This window comes from Mustela lutreola, chromosome 10, assembly GCF_030435805.1.
Source record: "Mustela lutreola isolate mMusLut2 chromosome 10, mMusLut2.pri, whole genome shotgun sequence".
Lineage (NCBI taxonomy): Eukaryota > Metazoa > Chordata > Mammalia > Carnivora > Mustelidae > Mustela > Mustela lutreola.
The window spans coordinates 85314769-85336964 of record NC_081299.1 but is presented as its reverse complement, the minus strand read 5'-3'; the positions used below and the strand labels follow the sequence as shown (position 1 = coordinate 85336964).

Genomic DNA, 22196 nt, shown 5'->3' with positions numbered 1-22196 from the left:
GCAACTCAAATTTAACATGGCCCAAAGAGAAACCTTAATTTCCCCTTATCTTCCATATATCATTTACTGCAGTACTCACTCACCCAGTGATTTGACCTAAAACATAGGAATTATTCCTCAGACTGGATTCTCTATTTCCTTGACCATCACATACCTAATCTACTAGCAAGTCATGTCAGCTATAGCTTAAAAAGACATCTGTGTGAACCAAATCAATGCCATCTTGGACAAATCTGCTATGATGACCATTCTGAGATATGAAGCATTCCGGAGCATAGATCCCACCCCCACTCAAATGCATGTGCGCGCACACACACACTCTCTTTCCTTTTTTTTAAATCACATCCTTAAGTATCCCCTTGAAATATAATGTCCATGATTTGTCTTGGAGATAAGCCACTGGGTGGCTCAGTTGGTTAAGTGTATGCCTTTGGCTCAGGTCATGATCTTGGGGTCCTAGGATCAAGCCCCACATTGGGCTCCCTGCTTAGCAGGTGTCTGCTTCTCCCTCTGCCATTCCCCTTGCTTGTGCTCTCTCACTCCCAAATAAATAAATAAGATCTTTAAAAAATTTTTTTTCCTCTTTGATAGGTCCTCAGCATGTAATCTCCAGCCTCAAGGGGCTAAAAAAGCAGGTCTTAAGGGAGGCAGTACTGCAGAGATCTACTCCTCTTGCAGCTATTCATGACACCTTTGTCAAGCTGCATCTGTCGGCCTTTTTCTTTGGTCTCAGAGCTCCTTCAGCCTTTGGAGGTTGTTTTGCACTTACCTCCCCTTCACAGAACAACTCATAAACATCATCTCTTCTCTAGCAATGTAATCTAAGCCACTAGCATCTTCTTGCCTGGACTAGTACAACAGCTTCCAAACATGACTTCCTGAACCTATTCTTGCATCTTCTCTGCTGTTATGGGTACTGCATTGGTTTTTCCATGTGTAAAACAGGACATGTTTTAAACATTCCAATTATTTCTTTCTGTTTTTATAGTGAAATTTGTAGCCTACAAAGCTATCTTACTGAATGCCAATTCAATTCTCCTCCCAGATCAATATGCTACAATCACATTGGCCACCATGATAGTTTCAAAAGTATACCAAATTTACCACAACTTAATTAAAAAATGGGCAGCAGACTTGAACAGATATTTCTCTAAAGATATAAAAGCGGTCAGTAAGCACAAGGAAAGATGCTCAACATCATTAGTCATTAGGAAAATCAAATCAAAACCACCATAAGACACAATACCTACTAGAATGGCTATATGTTGTTGTTGCTGTTTTTTAATGGAAAATAATGATTGGTGAGGATGTGCTATAATTAAAAAAAAACAAACAGAAAACAACAAGTGTTGACAAGGATGTAGGGAAATCTGAACCCTTGAACAGTGCTGGTGGGAATGTAAAATGATGCAGTTGCTGTGGAGAAGTCTGGTGGCTCTTCAAAAAGTTAAATGCAAAATCATCATGTGACCAAACAATTCCACTCCACAATATATACCCAAAAAATACAAAAGCAGGGACTTGAGTAGAGACTTATACTTCTATTGCAATATTATTCATTATAGCATTATTCACATAACCGAAAGGTGGAAAAAACTCAAGTGCCCATGAATACATCAATGACTAAAATGTTATATATACAAACACATACATATATATATATATAAAATGAAATATTATGTAGTCATAGAAAGAATACAGTTCTGATATGCGTTACAATGTGGATAAACCTTGAAAACATTAAGTTAATTAAGCCAGACATAGGAGGAGAAACATTATATGATTCTACTTAGATGGACTATCTAGAAGATGCCAATTCATAGGGACAGAAAGTACATTAGAAGTTTCCAAGAGCTGAAGGTAAAGGAGAGTGGGAGTTATTGCTTAATGGTTATATAGTTTCTGTTTGATGTGATGAAGTTTTAGAAAAAGATGGTGCTAATGGTTGCACAACACTGTGAATATAATTAGTGCCAATGAGTTACACTTAAAAATGGTTAAATGTATAACATTTATGATATACATGAATGTGTAAAAATATATTTTACTATAATTTCAAACAGTTAATAATGTAATATATCCAAAAAAACACAAAATTGTACACTTCAAAATCTGACTTGTATGGTACATGAATTTTATCTTCATAAAACTGTTTTTTTTACACTATATCAAATTAGTCACTACCGGACTGATCAATGCAGCAAATAAAATAAAAAGCATTGACTTTAATTATGACCTCTTTAAATTTCTAAAACTACAGAATTATAGAACTTACTTTTATTCTCAATTATAAATGCAAGAAACCACATTTCATAGTTCTAGCATTAACCAGAAGACATGAATCATGACATAGATCAGAATAAAATACGTTTGTTACTGGACTAAAACTGTCCTGAGAAAATGAAATCTATAGGGGCACCTGGGTGGCTTAGCTTGCTAAGCTTGGCTGCCTTTGGCTCATGTGAGGAAAACAGGGTCCTGGGATCAAGCCCCACATTGGGTTTCCTGCTTAGGGGGAGTCCACTTCTTTTCCCTCTGCTCCTCCCCACTGCCTCTTGTGCATATGCATTCACACTCTCTCTCTCTCAGATAAATAAACTCTTAAAAAAAAAAGAAAATGGAAAATATTGAAATGTTCTTAATACTACGACATTAAATAAGGCAATAGTGTTCAAATGTAAATAACCCCAAAACAATCAAATAAACTGCAATGACTTAAAAAACAAAAAACCAAAAAACTTACTGCTGTCTTTGTAGACTAATAAAATGCAGGCCATTATTTTCAAAAGTTCGGCAACAACCACTGCTGTAGAAGATAGATAACGAGGACCCTCCTCTTTTAAAGTCCTAGAATAACGCATTGTCAGAACCAAACTGGTAGTCTGAAAGACTAAAATTCCCAAGGAAAGGTATTTTAGGTTGGCAGACATTGTTTTATCTTCATTTGCCTGAAAAACAAAAGAAACAGGGCAAATAAAATCAGAAAATACAGAAACAAATATTAAAAATCAGTATGAGACTTCTTGTTCCAGACAAGATAGTTAAGCGCATTCCACCCTCCTGCCAGCTAATTACAACTATAAATCCTGGACCAAAGGAAAAAAGTTAACTACTGTATGACTCTGGAAGGTGAAGGAAATAGACAAACTGACTAGAGACCCCAGATCCTGAGTGATAACCCAACTGGAGACTTTTGCCACTTATGTATCTCACCCTGGCTGCCATAACAATTTACAACCTGGAACCACAACAGGTAGAGAGCAATAACAAACAGAAGCCCCAAGGAAAACCCATTTTCTCCAACCAAAAGAATAGGAAGATAGCAGCTCTGCAGGATGGAGCCCTACTAACTGGATGTTATGCAATGTGTGGATCAGAGATTTGCTGACCATCCCTACCCCACATTGATGAGGACAGAGACAGTGGCCCTCTTTCCACCCACGTAGGTCTACAGCTACAAATACTAATGAAGCTGAGCCCCATGAACCACTCCTGCCCCAAATGAGGCAAATGTCAGCAAAGAGGCAGCACCCTTCCTCCCTCTCTAAAAATGAAGATTTAAGTAGGAACAAAGGTCTCATAATACCCAAATGTCCTTGATATAATCCAAAAGGAGTATATTCTTCATACCAAACAACAACAAAAAGGAAAATCTCAACTAGGATGCGTAAGGACAATCAATAGACAAAAACACAGAGTTGACAAGGTGTTGGAATTATGAGACAAGAATTTTAATTTTTTTTGTTGTTCTTGCTGTTTTTTAGAGGGAGAGGTGGGAAGGAACAGAGGAAAAGGGAGAGAATCTGAAGCAGTCTCCACGCCCAGTGTGGGGCCCAATCTCAAAACCCTGAGATCCTGACCTGACCCCAAATCAAGAGTTGGACGCTTAACCCACTGAGCCACCCAAGTGCTCCACTGACCTCCAAATAAGAATTTATTATTTTTTTGAAGATTTTACTTATTTAAGAAAGAGAGAGCATGAGGCAGGGGAAGGCGAAAGGCAGAATCAATGTGGGGCTCAATCCCAGGACCCTGGGATCATGATCTGAGGAAATGCAGACACTTAACTGACTGAGCCACCCAGTTGCCCCCAGACAAGAATTTAAAAGAAGCTACTGTAACAATGCATGAACAAGCAATTATTAACACTCCTGAAATAATTTTAGATTCATATAGAACAAAAAATATTACAAGAGTTTTTGTGTACTCTTCACCCAGCTTTCCCTAAAGATAAGAGTTGCAAAGTTCCTATATTCTCCCTAAAGTAATTCAGAATCAACTCTAAGAAGCTCACTTTAACTATGAAGATACAAATAGGTTAAAAAGTAAAAGAATGGAAAAAGATATGCTATGAGAAAAATAACTATGAGAAAGCTGAAGAGGCCAAATTAGTATCAGGAAAAATAAATTATGTAAGCACTATTCCTAGAATTACAGAAGGACATTTCATAATGATAAGAGTCAAGGGCGCCTGGGTGGCTCAGTGGGTTAAGCCGCTGCCTTCGGCTCAGGTCATGATCTCAGGGTCCTGGGATCGAGTCCCGCATCGGGCTCTCTGCTCAGCAGGGAGCCTGCTTCCCTCTCTCTCTCTCTGCCTGCCTCTCCATCTACTTGTGATTTCTCTCTGTCAAATAAATAAATAAAATCTTAAAAAAAAAAAAAAAGAGTCAATACGTCAGTAAGTTATAGCCACTACAGATGAATATGTGCCTAATAACACAGCTTCAAAACACATGAAGCAAAAACTAATAGAATTAAAAGGAAAAAGCAAGTAAACCCATTAAGTCATAATGTGAGATTTTAACCCACTTTTCTCAGTAATTACACACACATACACACCAAAAATTCCCTGTATGAATAAAGAAGATCTGAACAATGCTATCAGCCACTATAACTCAAAAACATGGAGATGCTCCACTAAGAGCCTCTTTTAAGGAAGGACTTAATGCAGTGAGTGTGGTCAGTTAAGTGCCTCTCCACCCAAGGTCATATCCTTTGCTTCCAACTGGTCTAAAGATTCAATGCAATCTCAAGCAAAACTCCTACAGGCTTTTTGCTAAAAACTGACAAGTTGATTTTAAATTTTATATGGAAATACAAAGGACCTAGAAAACCAAAACAATTTTGAAAAGGAAAAACAAAGTTAAATAAGTTAAACCTGTGAGGTACAGCTGGGTGGCTCAGTCAGTGAAGTGTCCAACTCTTGATTTTGGCTCAGGTCGATTTCAGGGTCATGAGATTGAGTCTGGCCATGGGCTTCAAGCTCCGTGAGGAGTCTACTTGAGATTCTCTCTCCCATGCTCCCTCTGCCTCTACCCGCACTCATGCCCATGCATGCCTCTCTCAAATAAATATATCTTTAAAAAAAAAAAAAAAGGAGAAGCTAAGCTCCTGAAATTCTATACTTACTAAAAAGCTCTAGTAATTTAAACTGATATTGAGGGGGCACCTGGGTGGCTCAGTCATTAAGCGTCTGCCTTTGGCTCAGATCATGATCCCAGGGTCCTGGGAGAGAGTCCCATGTTGGGCTCCCTGCTCAGGAGGAAGCCTGCTATCCCTCTCCCACTCCCCCTGATTGTGTACCTGCTCTTGCTGTCTCTCTCTGTCAAATAAATAAAATCTTAAAAAAAAAAAAAAGTACTAACATAGGACAGGACAGAAGGATAGATCAACAGAACAGAATATAGTCCACAAGAAAATCCATTCATATCTGGTCAAATGACTTTGACAATGGGAACAAAAAGAAATAATTCTAGAACAAGACGTCTGCATTTTTTTAAGTGAATCTCTACCCTTATCTACTTCACACCAAATATTTAACTAGAAATGGATCACAGACCTGTCATAAAAGAGATAGTTATAAATATTCAAGAAGAAAAAGGGAGAAAAATGTAGCCAGGTAGAGAAATGTAAAGATTTCTTTCTTTCTTTCTTTTTTTTTTTTTTTTCCAATTTTAAAGATTTATTTATTGGGACGCCTGTGTGGCTTAGTCATTTAAGCCTCTGACTACTCTTGGTTTCACCTCAGGTCATGATCAGGGTAGGAAGGACAAGCCCCATATGGGGCTCAGCGCTCAGTGGGGAGTCTGCTTGAGAGTCTCTCTCTCCAGCTCCTCCTGAGATTATTTCTCCATCTCCTTCTGCCCCTCCCCCCATTCTCTCTTTCTCTTAAACAAATAAATAGGGAGGAGAAGGAGAGCAGCAGACTCGGGGCTCGACCTCACTACCCTGAGATCATGACCTTAGCTGAAACAAAGAGTTGGAAGCTTAACCAACTGATGTCACCCAGATAGGACATGCAAAGGTTCTCAGATAGGATACAAAAAGCTCAAAACTGGGGCGCCTGGGTGGCTCAGTGGTTTGGGCTGCTGCCTTCGGCTCGGGTCATGATCTCAGGGTCCTGGGATCGAGCCCCGCATCGGGCTCTCTGCTCCACAGGAAGCCTGCTTCCCTCTCTCTCTCTCTCTCTGCCTGCCTCTCTGCCTACTTGTGATCTCTGTCAAATAAATAAATAAAATCTTAAAAAAAAAAAGCTCAAAACTTAAAAGAAAAATACGAATAAACTGGATATTACCAAAATTTAAAACTGTTCATCCAAAGATACTATAAAAATAATAAAAGGCAAACAACATCATGGGAGAAAATATTCTCAATACATATATCTGACAACGGCTTTGCATCCAGAATATATATAGAACTCCTAAAACACAATACATGCAAGACAATCCATGAGTAAAAAGATCTGAATGGCTCACCATTTCACGAAAAAAGAAAAATGAATGGCTAATGGCAAATGAAAAGACATTCAGCATCATAGTCATTAGGGAGATACAATTAAAACTACAATGAGATACTAGTATATACCTATTAGAATGGCTAAGATTATAAAAATTGATGCTACCAAGTGATGGAGAGGATTTTGAGCAAATAGAGCTCTTAACATTGCTAGTGGGCCACTTTGAGTAACAGTTTGGTAAGTTATTCCAAAAAATAATAAAAATCTTTTCATATAACCTAGAAATTCTACTCTTAGGTATATACCCAAGAGATTTGAAAGCATTTATCCATAATACTTATGAATGCTTATTCATGGGAGTTTTATTTGTAACAGCCAGAAACTGGAAACCCAAATGCCCATCAACCGGTAAATTACTAAATATACTGTGGTATATCTTTATGATGGAATACTACTTAGCAATAAAAAGAAATGAAATGCTGATGCATGTAAAACATCAATGAATATTTTTAAAAATCTGAGCAAAAAAGTTTATAGACAAAATAGCATATACTATATGATCCATTTATATGAAATTTTTAAAAGGGCAAAAGTAATTTGCAGTGATGCAAATTTATGCTTGACCATGGCCAGGGGTTGTGGTTGGGGGTTGACTACAAAATGATAGCAAGAGATTTTTGGTGGTGATGGAAATATTCTGTATTATGGTTATGTAATGCTTATACAATTGTATTCACTTGTTGTAACTCACTAAACTAAACATATAAAATCGGTACATCTTATTGTGTGTAAATCACAGCTCAACAAAGCTGATTAAAGACGAAGACATACTATGTAAGAGCATTCCTCAGCAGGCTTTCCTCATGGCTTTGATTCTGGCTCTAATTTCTTTGGATTAATACCAATGGTGTTCTGTTAGCCTGTTCTTCAGCCCAACTCTATCCTTTCCATGATTCCATCTTCCATCCTAAGTTTTGTTAGTATGGACCCTCTTTATTGTATCTCTCTTTATAGCTCTCACAAGCAAGCCACCAATTACAGTTCTAGGTATATGACCCTCTGTCTTCTCTTACATCATAATTATACTAAAATAGCCTGTAATATATTCAAACAGATTCAACAGTCATTATTTGGTGCCTATACTAGGCCAACTACCATGGTTATAGAAAAAGCCTATCCTTGAAGACATAAAGTCTATCTCATTAAATTTAGCAATTCTCTGACTGAATATGCTCCAAAATCAAACAATGTAATACCATCAATACGAGGATAAAATTTTTAATGATGAAAAAGAATGAAAAAAATTACCTTAAGCACTTCATATGAATTTCAGAGAGAAAATCTGAATAATGTATGTCTTTTTTGTCACATATAAAGGATCAAGCTTAGAGGAAAGAATACATTGATTTATGTATCAACCATCTCACTTCTGTAAATCTACATTAGCAAGAGTCCTAATGTGAAATAAAATTATAGCATTTTAGAGGTAGAAGATACTTTGGAAATTGGCTAGTATAAATATCTTCATTTTAAAATGAATAGTGAACACAGAAGTTAGATGACTTGTTCAAGGTCACTAATTGGAAATATATACTAATTGTATATTAGTATATATACTAATATATACTAATTGGAAATATATAGCTACATATCAGGTTCGCTAGTTCTCATTACATGCTACTGTAGAATTCCAGAGGACATCCTGGTGGCCTTTATCTCTGTATGGAAGGAGAGCAAGTTGCCAACAATCTACATTTGGCATAGCCACCTGATTCTCCTGGAAAATCTATTCAAGGAAGTCTTTTGTTTATTCTGTGCAGCTGAGACCATAATGTACCTGTTATAACAGCAATGCTTTAGTTTATTTTCAAATGAAATTTTCAAGGTCAGATTCTAAACCAGGGTACACTGTTTTACTATTTTGCTTTTCCGTTTCTAAGCATATACAACATCAACACATTCAACTTGGTAATTCAATTCTTAATTATTATTAGCTAACAGTCTCTTACAATGTATTTTTTTTAAGTATGTGAGATAATAGAAAAAAATATATATTGGTCTCTGCCCTACCTCCTGACACAGGGATCCTGAAACGCTTGTAATTTCCGAAGTGATAAGGGCCCTAGGAGCATCTTTTATTCTAATATTTGGTCTTTGGCCCCCAGTCCTTACACAGGGCTCCTGAAACCCTTATAATTTCCTGAATGATCAATTGATCATGCCTACATGATGAGAACTCCATAAAGATCCCACTAGTAGAAGGTTCAGAGAGCTTTCAGGATAACAAGCTATATACACCATGAGGAAGACACATCCCAATTCCACAGGGACAGAAGTTCCTGCACTCAGGACCCTCCCAGATCCTGTGCTTATATATCTCTTCATCTAATTGTTCATTTGCATCCTTCATCATATCCTTTAATAAACTGGTGTAAGAAAGTGTTTCTCTGAGTTCTATAAGGCCGTCTAGCAAATTAATCCAACTTTAGGAGGGGATGGTGGGAACCTCTGATTTGTAGGCAAACTGGACAGAGTTGTGGGTAATTTGGTGACCCACTACTTGCAACTGGATCTTAAATAGGGTGGGAGCAATCTTACGGGACTGAGCCCCTAACCCATGGGATCTGACACTATCTGCAGGTAGAGTGTCCTAATTGAGTTCAATTGTAGGATACCCAGCTGGTGTCACAGAGAATTGCTTGGTGTGAAGAAACCATACTTCCTCCCCAACATTTGGTGACCAGAAATGTCAGAAGTGAGGTGTTCTGGATGAGGAGTAAAGGAGACACAGAGGAGGAAAGAACTGGATTGTTTTTCTAATACAAAGTTGAAAAGTAAAATATACACAAACAAATGATCATTTGTATAAGATCAACTATAAAGAATTACAATTCACAATTCTGCCTAAGGGAAGTATAAACTCAAAATGAAAAAAAAAAGTAAAAATACAAGTATTTCTAAGATCATACAAATATACATAGCTTGGTTTTGAAATACAATACTGGTAAAACTAAATATTTTCATTTAATACACACCATAAATTTGCAGCAAATCCATAAACATGAAATCTATCAAAACAAAGATTATATTCCATTTCTAAATGTATATAAGACTAATATTGTTTCTTCATTTTAAAGTGTATAGTATTTTCTCATTACTGTTGAACACAAACTCTATAAACAATCCTATGTTTAAGATTTAATTTTAGTCCTCCCTATATTTTCTTCTCTTGCCACCTAATTCCTTTTTAATCCTTTCAGATATCACTAATTCTCTAGTTTCTATATTTTTCTCTGTTTAATTAAAATTTCCTATCTAAGAAACTTGCAAACCCATACTCAACAAGAAACTGCTAAATTCTCTCAAATATGTAGCTCTTTTCGATTTACTACCAAAAGCCTTACAAACCAGTCAATAAATTACTGCCCATGTCTAAGCTCCCTGAACTCACTTTGGGTTCAGTGAGGCTCTGAGGTTTACAGCAGGATCAGAGTAAGGATGCTTAGATGTTCCACTTTCACTTAATAGCTAAAACCTGAAAAATGCACTCTTCTTGATTACTGGAGTAAAGAACACTATTTCATTCTGATGGTTTTGTTCCTTTGTTCTGTTTTTTAAAAATAGCATTTACTGGGCACCTGGGTGACTCAATTGGTTAAGCAACTGCCTTCGGCTCAGGTCATAATCCTGAAGTCCTGGGATCGAGTCCTACTTAAGACTCCCTGCTCGGGGGCACCTGGGTGGCTCAGTGGGTTAAGCCTCTGCCTTCAGCTCAGGTCATGATCTCAGAGTCCTGGGATCAAGCCCCACATCAGTCTCTCTGCTTGGCAGGGAGCCTGCCTCCCCCTCTTTCTCTGCCTGCCTCTCTGTCTACTTGTGATCTCTCTCTCCTTGTCAAATAAATAAAGTCTTAAAAAAAAAAAAAAAAGACTCCCTGCTCGACAAGGAGTCTGCTTCTCCCGCTGACCTCTCTCCTCATGCTCTCTCTCTCTCTCTCCAATAAATAAAATCTTTTTTTAAAAAATAGTACTTATTACTTTATTTTTAAAAGCAGTATATTCTTAGAAAAATGAGAAAAAACTTATTTTAATTGGTAAAAATGTGAACCATAATCAACTATCCAAAAACATCTAATGATATTTTGGTATAGATTTTGTCAATAATTTTTCTTTTTTTTTTTTTTTTTTTTTTTTTTTTAAGATTTTATTTATTTATTTGAGAGAGAGAGAGAGAGTATGAGAAGGGAAGGGTCAGAGGGAGAAGCAGACTCCCTGCCAAGCAGGGAGCCCGATGCGGGACTCGATCCCGGGACTCCAGGATCATGACCTGAGCCGAAGGCAGTCACTTAACCAACTGAGCCACCCAGGCGCCCATTTTTTGTCAATAATTTTTCTTATTTCAGTTTTTTGGAAATCCCTAAACCCCAGGACTTTAGTGGCAAAGGTGAAATAAAGTACCTAGGCCATTTCATATTGACACTTTTAAGTTTTCAACAACATTTTGGGTTTCTTATTTACATGGAAAATAAAGTCTTATAATCACAAAGTTCCACCTTTTCCTAAAAGAGAGATTTTTCTTGAGGGGAGAAAAAAGATGGAATTTTAAAATTCAATGAAATACCAAGAATATAACAAACATCCATGATTCCATAACCCAGAACTGATGTCTCAATTTTGTCACATTTGTTTACCTTTCCTTTTGTAAAGGAATAAAACATTACAACTAAAGTCGAAATCCCCTTTAAGCCATAACTCTTAAGTCCTGTTCCTTTCTCCCTCCCCGGTAGGAACCTAGTACATGTTTAGAGTATTTATTTCTACTCTACCATTAAAAATTTTTCATACATATATAAACATAATCATAAGCTATAATTACATTAACATGGCATCAAACTGTATCCATGATTTGGCATTTTCCTTATTCTATTCAGCATTGTTTTACTATCTATATTCATATACAGACCTAGCTCACTGCTTTTCACAATTCTAATGTTCCATCAAATGAATGAACCTTTTACTTATCCATTCTCCTACTGATAAACATTTAGCATCCTTTTCCTTTCAAAATTTAAATTTAAAAATTTAAAAATTTCCTGGAGTGCTCAGGTGGCTTAGTCGGTTAAATGTCTGCCTTCAGCTCAGGTCATGATCCCAGGGTCCTGGGATCGAGCCCCATGTCAGGCTCCTTGCTTAATGGAACGTCTGCTTTTGCCTCTGGCCCTTCCTTCTGCTGGTGATCTCTCTCAAGTAAATAAAATCTTAAAAAAGAAAGTAGCTCCCAAACATTCTTGCCTTACAATGTCAATTCTAAGTTTAAAAGCTTAAATGTTTTAAAGGCTTAAAATGTTTAAAAAATATACATTACATGAAGTATATGTATCATTAATGTACACTACTGCTACCATATCTACCCCCAAATTAATCAGAATTAGTGAGAAATGAATTGTGTATACCATCATTAACTGCATTAGATATGCATTAACTAATTTTGAAATATTCAAAACCTTTTTAGACATAGATATGTCCTTGTACGTAAGTATGAATATCAGTCTGGCTACAGACTTATTCCAATAGCTTACCAAAATGTATACATAATCTTTAGGACTATATATGAAACCCATTATCTGTATTTTGGGCTATCTGTATTTTGCTGATATGTCTCCAGCTACTAAATGTCCTAAAAGACCAAATGTTTAGTCAATGTTTTTAGACTGTAATCAAATTTACATAGATTATGTTAAATACTACTAAGTATCTAAGAAATTCTGCATATCAATTTTCCTTCAATTGTAAAAATAAAAGGCTCAATTTCTTAACTCACGGTTTTTTCAGTAAGCTATATTTACATTTTCTAAACACTAGTTCTGAAATATATTCCTAAGTGCAATATAATAACTACTAGAAGTTAATGACACAATAGAGTACATATGAAAACACACAATTATAAAATGCTAGGCAAATATCAGTTCACATTATATGCTATTCAGAAACAGTTACTTGTTCAAAACACATCTTTTAAGATTTTCCAAGTAAATGAACAGAAAAATAAATACATACAAAAATACTGACCTCAGTTGCAATTTTTTGTCCACTGTCTTCCATGATGCCAAACTTTAAAACTGCAACCTATAACTGTATGCTAAATATTGACAAATAAAATTCATCACAACTGCCTTTTCTTCTGACACTGGCATTTATATACCATCCTTTCAAACTACCTCAGAAGTAGCCACAGCAGGTCCTAAAAGTAGCAACAATATGTCCTACTTGAAATCCATAATAATCTTGTAGGAAATCCAAAAATTTTATTTTTTATAAAAGTGAAAGAAAAATGAGTCAAAGATAATTTATACTATCTGTATAACCAATTTTATTTCTATGATAGAAATAATAACTACCACTAAATTAGTTCACTTTTAAGTGCAGGGCACAATCCTGCTCAGTAACACTTAATAATCAACACTTTACTATCTAAGGTTCCTGTTACATTCTAAGTAAAACAACTTTTCATTGTTTCTCCTTCCCTTTCTTCCTCAATGTGTCAGGTGTCGGTTTACATAAGGCAAATATTACCTGTATGTAAATTACAGTACTGTCAATTTTTAACTTGTTCTTTCACTACTGCAGAATTTTCATTCTTATATTCAGTTAAATTGATAACACTCAAGTATTTCTTCAACTACACAAATATAAAAACTATTTGCATTCTAATTTTTAGATTAAAAATTGTTCAGTATTATTATACTCTATGTAATGTCAGTAATTTGGAAAACATAATGGTCTAGTAAGTATAGCTCTAAGTTCCCCTTTGAATGTGTTACGCTTCAATCTCCTATTTCCCCATTCTGTGCTATTCTGCCCTACCACCTTCCACTATGGCATTTCCTCCACTTACAGCTAAAGAGAGAAGTTAAAGATATTCCTAAAAAAATAGGGGGGGGGGGCACCTGGGTGGCTCAGTGGGTTAAAGCCTCTGCCTTCGGCTCAGGTCATGATCCCAGGGTCCTGGGATCGAGCCCCACATCGGGCTCTCTGCTCAGCGGGGAGCCTGCTCCCTCCTCTCTCTGCCTGCCTCTCTGCCTACTTGTGATCTCTGTCTGTCCAATGAATCAATAAAATATTAAAAAAAAAAAAAAAGTTCTAGTTATTCTAAAAAGAATAAGACTTGTGTAAAAGCCAGGTAGGGTCCACACACACTAACCATTAGTAAATGTTCAAGACCAAGGAAACTGGAAGCAGAAGTGAGAAATAAAGGTATCCTACAACACTCCACAACTTGCCATCAATATTTAATACATAGGGTCGCCTGGGTGGCTCAGTGGGTTGAAGCCTCTGCCATGGGCTCAGGTCCTGATGCCAGGGTCCTGGGATCAAGCCCCGCATCCGGCTCTCTGCTCGTCAGGGAGCCTGGTTCCCCCTCTCTCTCCACCTGCCTCTCTGCTTACTTGTGATCTCTGTGAAATAAATAAATAAAATCTTTTTTAAAAATTTAAAAAATTTTAAAAATAAAAAAATATTTAATACATAGGATACTTAGGCATTGGATACACCATGATGACCAAGACACATATAGTCTGTTTCTTCATGAAGTTTATCCTCTAGCTTGAAAGACACATTATTCAAACAACTCAAGAAATAGTATAAGTATGTAAACTGCTTTGATATAGGGTGCACGAGAAAAATATCATAGGAAAATGGTACCTTATGTCAACTTAGTTAAACTCAAACGTATCTCCCTAAGTCCTAGGGAGTGCTAGGTTAGAACTGGCTAAACACAAGTCTGCACAAAACTTGGGGGAGGGAGTGACAAAGAGCCATTACTCTCAGGAATACTCAGGGTTAAATCTGGTAAAACTGAAACAGAGAATTAGATTCCAGTTGTCCTCACTCTTCCCTGCACTAGGTCAGCTCTTCCTCACAACTGCCAATCCTATTGCACAAAAATGGGCTCATCCCTCCACCATACTCTTGACTATGGACAGAAAAAGACAGCGACACAAGACAACTTTCTATACACCTTTCCACCAGCTCCATTACATGGTCCTATTTTGGCTACAGGACATCCTTGCTTCCTAGATTCCTTTGAAAGCTCTGACTTGTGTACCCACACTAGTGTTTGAGGGAAGGCTGCTTTTAGTTACTCTTCAGTAATCCTCTGACGCTCTTTTTTTTTCCCCACAACACTCTCTTTTTAGACTTTTACTTCTCCTGCTTTCCCCACAATTGTGAAAGGTCTTATTCATACCATAAAATCCTTATCCTATAACAGTGAAGGGCTCTGTTTCTCATTTGTACCCTAATACAGTGTGTAGTACTAAATGTGGTTCTAGGGTAACAGAACCACAATGGAAGTAATTTGGAATTAGTTTCTGATCTGACTAGATTTAAGGCCATTAATGACCCTATTACCAGTGGTAAAGGAGACACTGGTGGTTGTTCATCATGCTAAGGCAAAAGTTACTTAAACTATAGCCTGTAAACACCTATAATCAACATGAGATTTTGGGTGATCAAATAGTTGCTACCACAATATTTTCTGAAAATCAGCATATAAAGGTGTTCACTTTTTTCTTCTAAAATAACTAGAAAACTTAGAGAAAGACAATAATGAACTTGAGAATCTAAATTCATAGCCCATGGTCCAGGTAAGATATCAGAAAGCTTCTATCACAGGCCTAAGACAACTTCTCTCTTTTAGCTATTAAGTCAGTGTTTCTGAAAAACATGTCCAAAGTCTGATCCTGTCATGGGCCTGAAATAAAAAGCAAACTGAAGGGTGCCTAGGTGGCTAGTTGGTTAAGTGTCTGCCTTTCTAGTCATGATCCCCAATCCTGGGACTGAGCCCTGCACTGGGCTCCCTGTTCAGCAGGGAGTCTGCTTCACCGTCTGCCTATCCTCCTGCTCATGCTCTTTCTCATATAAATGAATAAAATCTTAAAAGAAAAGGAAAAAAAGCAAATTGAGTTTTTAATTTCATAGGGTCCCAGTATCCTATACTCTACACATTTTTACAATCTCTATATCCTAGCACATGTCCCGACATTAAAATATGCCTGAGGATTGTAGCAGGCTGAAAAATGGCCCCCAAATATATAGGTCCTAATCCCTAGAACATGTAAATGTTACCTTATTTGGGAAAAAGGATTTTGCAAATGAAATTAAGGATCCTGAGATTGGAAGATTATGCTGGATTAGCTAAGTGCGCCCTAAACACCAGCACAAACACCTCATAAAAGACAGACAGAAAAGGAGAACACAAATACTTAAGAGGACAAAACTGTGAAGATGGATCCATAGAGAGATCTGAAGATGCTGGCCTTGCAGACTAGTGATAGAGCCACAAACCAAGGAAGACTGGCACCCACCAGAAGCTGGAAGAGAAAAGAATGGGTTTTTCCTTAGAGCCTCCAGAGGGAGTATAGGCAGCCCTGCTGACACTTTATCATCAGCCTAGTGATGCTGATTTTGGATCTCTGGCCTCCAGAACTATGGGAGAATATCTTTCTCTTAATATAAGTAACTAATCTGGGGTAATTTTTACAGAAGCCTCGGGAAATCAATACAAGTGTGTGTTTTTTAAAATTTAATTGTTCTCTATTCTATGTCTACTTAGGCAGAAACCATTTAAAATGTTTAGGAGGGGGCGCCTGGGTGGCTCAGTTGGTTAAGCCGCTGCCTTCGGCTTGGGTCATGATCTCGGGGTCCCAGGATCGAGTCCTGCATCGGGCTCTCTGCTCAGCGGGGAGCCTGCTTCCTCCTCTCTCTCTCTCTCTCTCTCTCTGCCTGCCTCTCTGCCTACTTGTGATCTCTGTCTGTCAAATAAATAAATAAAATCTTTTAAAAAAAAAATGTTTAGGAGGAAGACGGTTAAAATTAAGTTTACAGGACTCAAAAGAATTAATCAGTTACCAGGATAACAAGCTTATACTGAGAGTGCGTACAACAACTCCTCTCACAGGGCAACAGGGTGGCTCAGTTGTTAAGTGTCTGTCTTCAACAATTCCTCTCACACAGTTTGTGCTGTGCTTAATAAATATTATTTAAAATAAATGTCAGACTCAGTATAAAAAAAAAAATCAAGGATACCAAATAAGTGAGATATTGCTCTAGTGATGTTCTGTCATGGAAAATTTGAAGCCATCCATTGTTTCACAAAACTATATGGTTAATAATATTTCTTTTATTTATTTATTTATTTATTTATCATTTTTTATAAACATATATTTTTATCCCCAGGGGTACAGGTCTGTGAATCACCAGGTTTACACACTTCACAGCAATGTCCATAATATTTCTATAGGGAAGGGAAGGACTTGACCAATGTTAAAAAATAATTCTATTAATGCTTATTTTAGAAAACACCAATTTCTTTGCTATTTTAAAGGACATAAAGAGCAAAAGACAGTACAGATCATCACTATTTTTATTCATGTCTTTGTTTTTGTAACTGGAAATATTAACAGCAGTAATCAGATAAGAATTTATAATCTAAAAAACAATTTCCAATTTTAAAATTTCTGTTCACACTGGAGTATTCTCAAATTGACTCCTTTTTTTTTTTTAAATAAGAATTTATTTATTTACTTGACAGAGAGAGAGAAATAGCATGCATAAGCAGGGGGAGCAGTAGGCAGGAGAGGGAGAAGCACACTCCCTGCTGAGCAGGGAAACCAATGTGGGGCTCAATCCCAGGACCCTGGGATCATGACCTGAGCTGAAGGTGGATATTTTAACCAACTGAAGCCCCTCTGCCGCCCAAATGGATTCCTTTAAACATGATGTATTGCCCAGTTTGAGGTATACTACATATGTCAAAACATGCCATCTAAAACATATCTATCTATAAAATATAAAGTCAAACATAATATAATCATTCTATAAGATAGTGTTATTCCCCAAGTACTAACATTAATAACAAGGTTCTAGCATTTTTTTCAAATGTTTAAGAATTAAAATTACCAGGAAGCCTGGGTGGCTCCGTTCATTAAGCATCTGCTTTTGGCTCAGGTCATGATCCCAGGTCCTGGGATCCAGTCCTACATCTGGCTCCCTGCTCAGCAGAGAACCTGCTTCTCCCTCTCACTCTGCCTGCTGCTCTCCCTGCTTGTACTCTCTCTCTCTGGCAAATGAATACATAAAATCTTTTTTTTTTTTTAATTAAAGTGTACTGGGACAATTAAGAATAATGTTTAGCTATTTAATTCAGCCTGAGGCCAAACCTGAAAGATCAGGGACCTTAAGATGTTTTTCTTTTCTTTTTTTTTTTTTTTAAGGTTTTTCTTTATCTGTCAGAGAGAGAGAGAGTGAGCAACCACAAGAAGAGGTAGTGACAGGCAGAGGGAAAGCAGGCTCCCTGCTAAGCAAGGAACCCAATGTGGGACTCAAATCCAGGACCCTGGGACAATGACCGGAGCGGAGGCAGACATTCAACCAACTGGGCCACCCAGGTTTTCCAAATGCTTCTCTTTGTAGCACTCATAAATGGTAAAAATTTTAGAAAACTGTTTAAAATAATTTAACTGAAACTTAATAGAACATATAGAACTAGCTGGTATTTATGGATATATGGTTTGACAGATTGTCGAGGGCAAAAAATTTTTTGAACTCTAGCTATTTAACTGTGTTTGAGTAGTTAATGGAAGAATACCACCCTCCCCCAAGGACAAAATTCCACTGCTAAAATTCAAATGCTATGTAGTGGTTGGATTTTGTCTTTTTTTTAAACCACCACCCTTTCTAAACAGGAAAGTGTTACCACTCCCAGGTAAACCTATAGTCTTAGGAGTTTATATATACAATGGGTTTATAAACTACATAGATTTTGAGTACATTTCAGTTACGCCTGTTCAATATTTACTGTTCTTACATCACTCTGCCTCCCAAATGATGGGACAGCCTTCGGACTCTCACAACTCAAATCTCCGTATAGCTGGTATCTTATGAAAATGTAGATCTGATCACATTCCTTTTATTTTTTTTTAATTTTATTTATTTATTTGACAAAGAGAAAGAAAGCACAAGTAGGGGCAGAGAGAGGGAAAGAAGCAGGCTCTCTGCAAAGCAGGCAGCTGGATGTGGGGCTCAGTCCTAGGACCCCTGAGGCAAAGGCGGACATTTAACCGTCTGAGACACCCAGGCGCCCCTCATTCCTTCTCTTTTTGTAAAATTTAACTAACTCCCTACCAATAAAAGATACAGGACAAACTCACATAAAACAGTCCATCGCTACCTGGCCCCAACCTAAATTCTCTGCCATAAACTATGATCTATCTCAAACATTTTTTCTTCATGCATTCTTTAAAGAAATATCCCTTTTTTAAAAATAACTCTTTCCTTGGGGCACCTGGGTGGCTCAGTTAGTTAAACATCCAACTCTTGATCCCAGCTCAGGTCTTGATCTCAGGGTTGTGAGTTCAAGCTCCTCACTGGACATGGAGCTTACTTTAAAAAAAATTTTTTTTTCTTTAATTATAATTTTTCTTTCCTCTTCTTTATCTGTAGAATTTTTTCTCTTGTATCAAAATACAAGTCTACTCTCAGTGAAGTTTTCTCAAGTTTCAAGCTGACTAAAAAAGCCTCTCCTCTACCATATTCCAATGTGATTTTTATACTTATATTTTATAATTACCACTTATAAATTTTATCAGTCTAACTTATTGACATATACGCATTTCCGTGTTTTACTCATCATTGTATTTCCTGCAGCTCCTTACCAGGATATGTCACATAATAGGCATATACTCTATGTTGAATTTATAAAAGAACAAATAAACTCTACCATATGTAAATTCTCAGAAGGGAAGAATGACCCTCAAAGATTAAGTTTCTCTGTATAATACATAAAAGATGCAGGCACCCATGTCAAAACATGTTTCCGATAAATGTTTCCTAATAATTATAACTTCACAAGTTAAATTAATAAAAGAACATCTACTGAGTACCTACAGCATATCAGACATTGTGCTAGGTGCTTTATAGGCATTATCCCATTTAAATCTCATTTAATCTGTAAATGTTGCAAGTTCTAGGGCACGTGGTGGCTCAGTAGCTTAAACATCTGCCTTTGACTCAGGTCATGATCCCAGGGTCTTGGGATTGAGTCCCACATCAGTCTCCCCTGCTCAGTGGGGAGCCTGCTTCTCCCTCTCCCTCTGCTGCTCCCTCTGCCTGTGTTCCCTCTCTCGCTGTCTCTCTCTCTCTGTCAAATAAATAAATAAAATTTTAAAAAATACTTAAAAACCTGTAGGTTCTGAGATATTAAGTATATAATTTACCTTGCCTAACATGTCAGAGCTCCGATATAAAGGAAGATTTCTCTCAGTCAAAGCTACCAATTCATGACTTATTAATTTTTGCAGTAAGTCTTTTGCATGGTCTTCGTAGTAAAGGCGAAGTGTTTAAAACGTCTAAGTTTTAGAGGGCCAATCAGAATAGTATATTAAAGTACAACTCTGCACTCAGATTGCCTAATTTCACATTCTGTCCCCACCACTAAATAGAGCAGATTATTTAACCTCTCTGTCCCTCCTTTCCCTCATCTATACTATGGAGGGGAAGGGATAGTATGTACCTCACACCATGGTTATGAGGATTAAAAGCTATCAATCAAAAGAAGTGGTTATAATACTCTAGTGCTTTATTTGAATATTCACTGAATACCTTTGTAAGACTTACTCATGTTAAAAAATGCTACTAGAAGTGTTTAAAATTGGTTTTAAAGAACATATGAATTTAGAAAAAACTTCACATCCTGCTTTTACAGAAAAAGTAAGCAGAACGGGTAAAAGGTGTATGTAGACACTCTCTTATTGGAATGATCTTCTTTTTTAGCATTTTACCTGTTGTAACTTAAAAGTTTCAGCTTCGGGCACCTGGGTGGCTCAGTGGCTTACGCCTCTGCCTTCAGCTCAGGTCATGATCTCAGAGCTCCGATATAAAGGGTCCTGGGATCTAGTCCTGCATCGGGCTCTCTGCTTGGCAGGGAGCCTGCTTCCTCCTCGCTCTCTCTCTGCCTGTCTCTCTGCCTACTTGTGATCTCTCTCTATCAAATAAATAAAATAAAATCCTTAAATAAAAAAAAAATTTTTAAATAGTTTCAGCTTCACCTTAACTCTAATTTCTATTGTATTTCCTGATCCATCATGCTTTTTCAATCAAAACACTTATCTCCATACAGCAACTGGTTCTTTGTTTTTTGAGTGGTACCTCCAATCTGAATGATAAACTGGTAAGAATTCTGGGCAGCCAATTTAGATAGAGAAGCTGCATAACATTCAAGCTTATAAAGTAAAAACTCTCATATTTATATACCAAACACTCTCAAATCTACCTAGCAAACAACATTTAAAAGTTCACTAAAATTATATAAACACAGCACTACATTCCTTCATTAAACCAGACAATTAAGTTGAATATACTGAGGATTGACTTGCTTTTGGAGAGTTGACATCTAATGCTTAGCTATCAATTCATGATCTGAACTTTAATAATAAATTCATACACATGAGTAACAATATTAACTGCTGGTTTGATGATGTTCAAATAATGATGGTAAATGACATTATTAACTGCTGGTTGGATTTTAGTTACTGACAAGTTTACAATTTACTCTTAATTTTTTTTTGCAGTTTCATACACATACACAAAAATTCCACAGCAGATTAATATAAAATAAAAAGCTCCCTGTCTAAAACTTTTAGGAGAAGGAAAAACCTCAAAAGTTATACTTCGCAGCTACTGAATGGTAAGACTGGGCTTTAACTGAGGTTATTTCAGTTGATTCTAATGTGTATCTTTCCTTCATTCATCATATTGAGTTCTCACTGTGTGAAAGACACATCTGAGGCTCAGTCAGTTAAGTGTCTGCCTTCAGCTCAGATCCTGGGATAGAGCCCTGCATCAGGCTCCTTGTTCAATGAGGAATCTGCTTCTTCCTCTCCCTCTGCCTACCCTGGCCCCTGGAATTTGTACTCTGTCTCTCTCAAATAAATAAAACCTTAAGAAAAAAAAGACACATCTGAAGATACAAACTATATGCATATTGAATATAACTGAAGCAGTGTAAAGAGTCTGTGCAGAACCTAGGGCCAGTTATTTGACCTTTAATGTTCTCATCTAGAAAATGGGGGTGAAAGAAAATAGAATATGCCACCTGCAAAATGAGCCACTTTAGCATATTGGTTATTTCATGCTGTAGGTACTTAAAAAACAGCAAATGCAGGGGAGGCTTTCCCCAAACCTTCCTCTTCTATCTAAAAACAAATCCTCTACAAGCAACTCAGTTGTCATAAATCCCCCATCCCCAGAGGAGTTTCATCAACTAGGGAGGATTGACTCACTATAGAAGATTAGAAGTTAACATCATACCCAGATAAACTTTGCCACAAACTATCTTAACTCTTACATATTCTTCTAAGGGTCCATTCATCTTTCCTAAAAATCGCTTATTTTCCCCTAAGAGG

General features: G+C 37.0%; 1 protein-coding gene across 2 annotated transcripts in view; it reads right to left on the bottom strand.

Moving 5' to 3' along the window:
• Positions 1–22196, bottom strand: part of SLC35A3 (solute carrier family 35 member A3) — a 51003-nt gene that overhangs the window by 22717 nt on the left and 6090 nt on the right. For both annotated transcript variants that reach the window (XM_059135423.1, XM_059135422.1), the window contains exon 2: positions 2744–2948. In XM_059135423.1, coding sequence (XP_058991406.1) covers positions 2744–2930 — 187 coding nt within the window. In that variant the 5' untranslated portion in view covers positions 2931–2948. The remainder of the gene's footprint in view (positions 1–2743; positions 2949–22196) is intronic.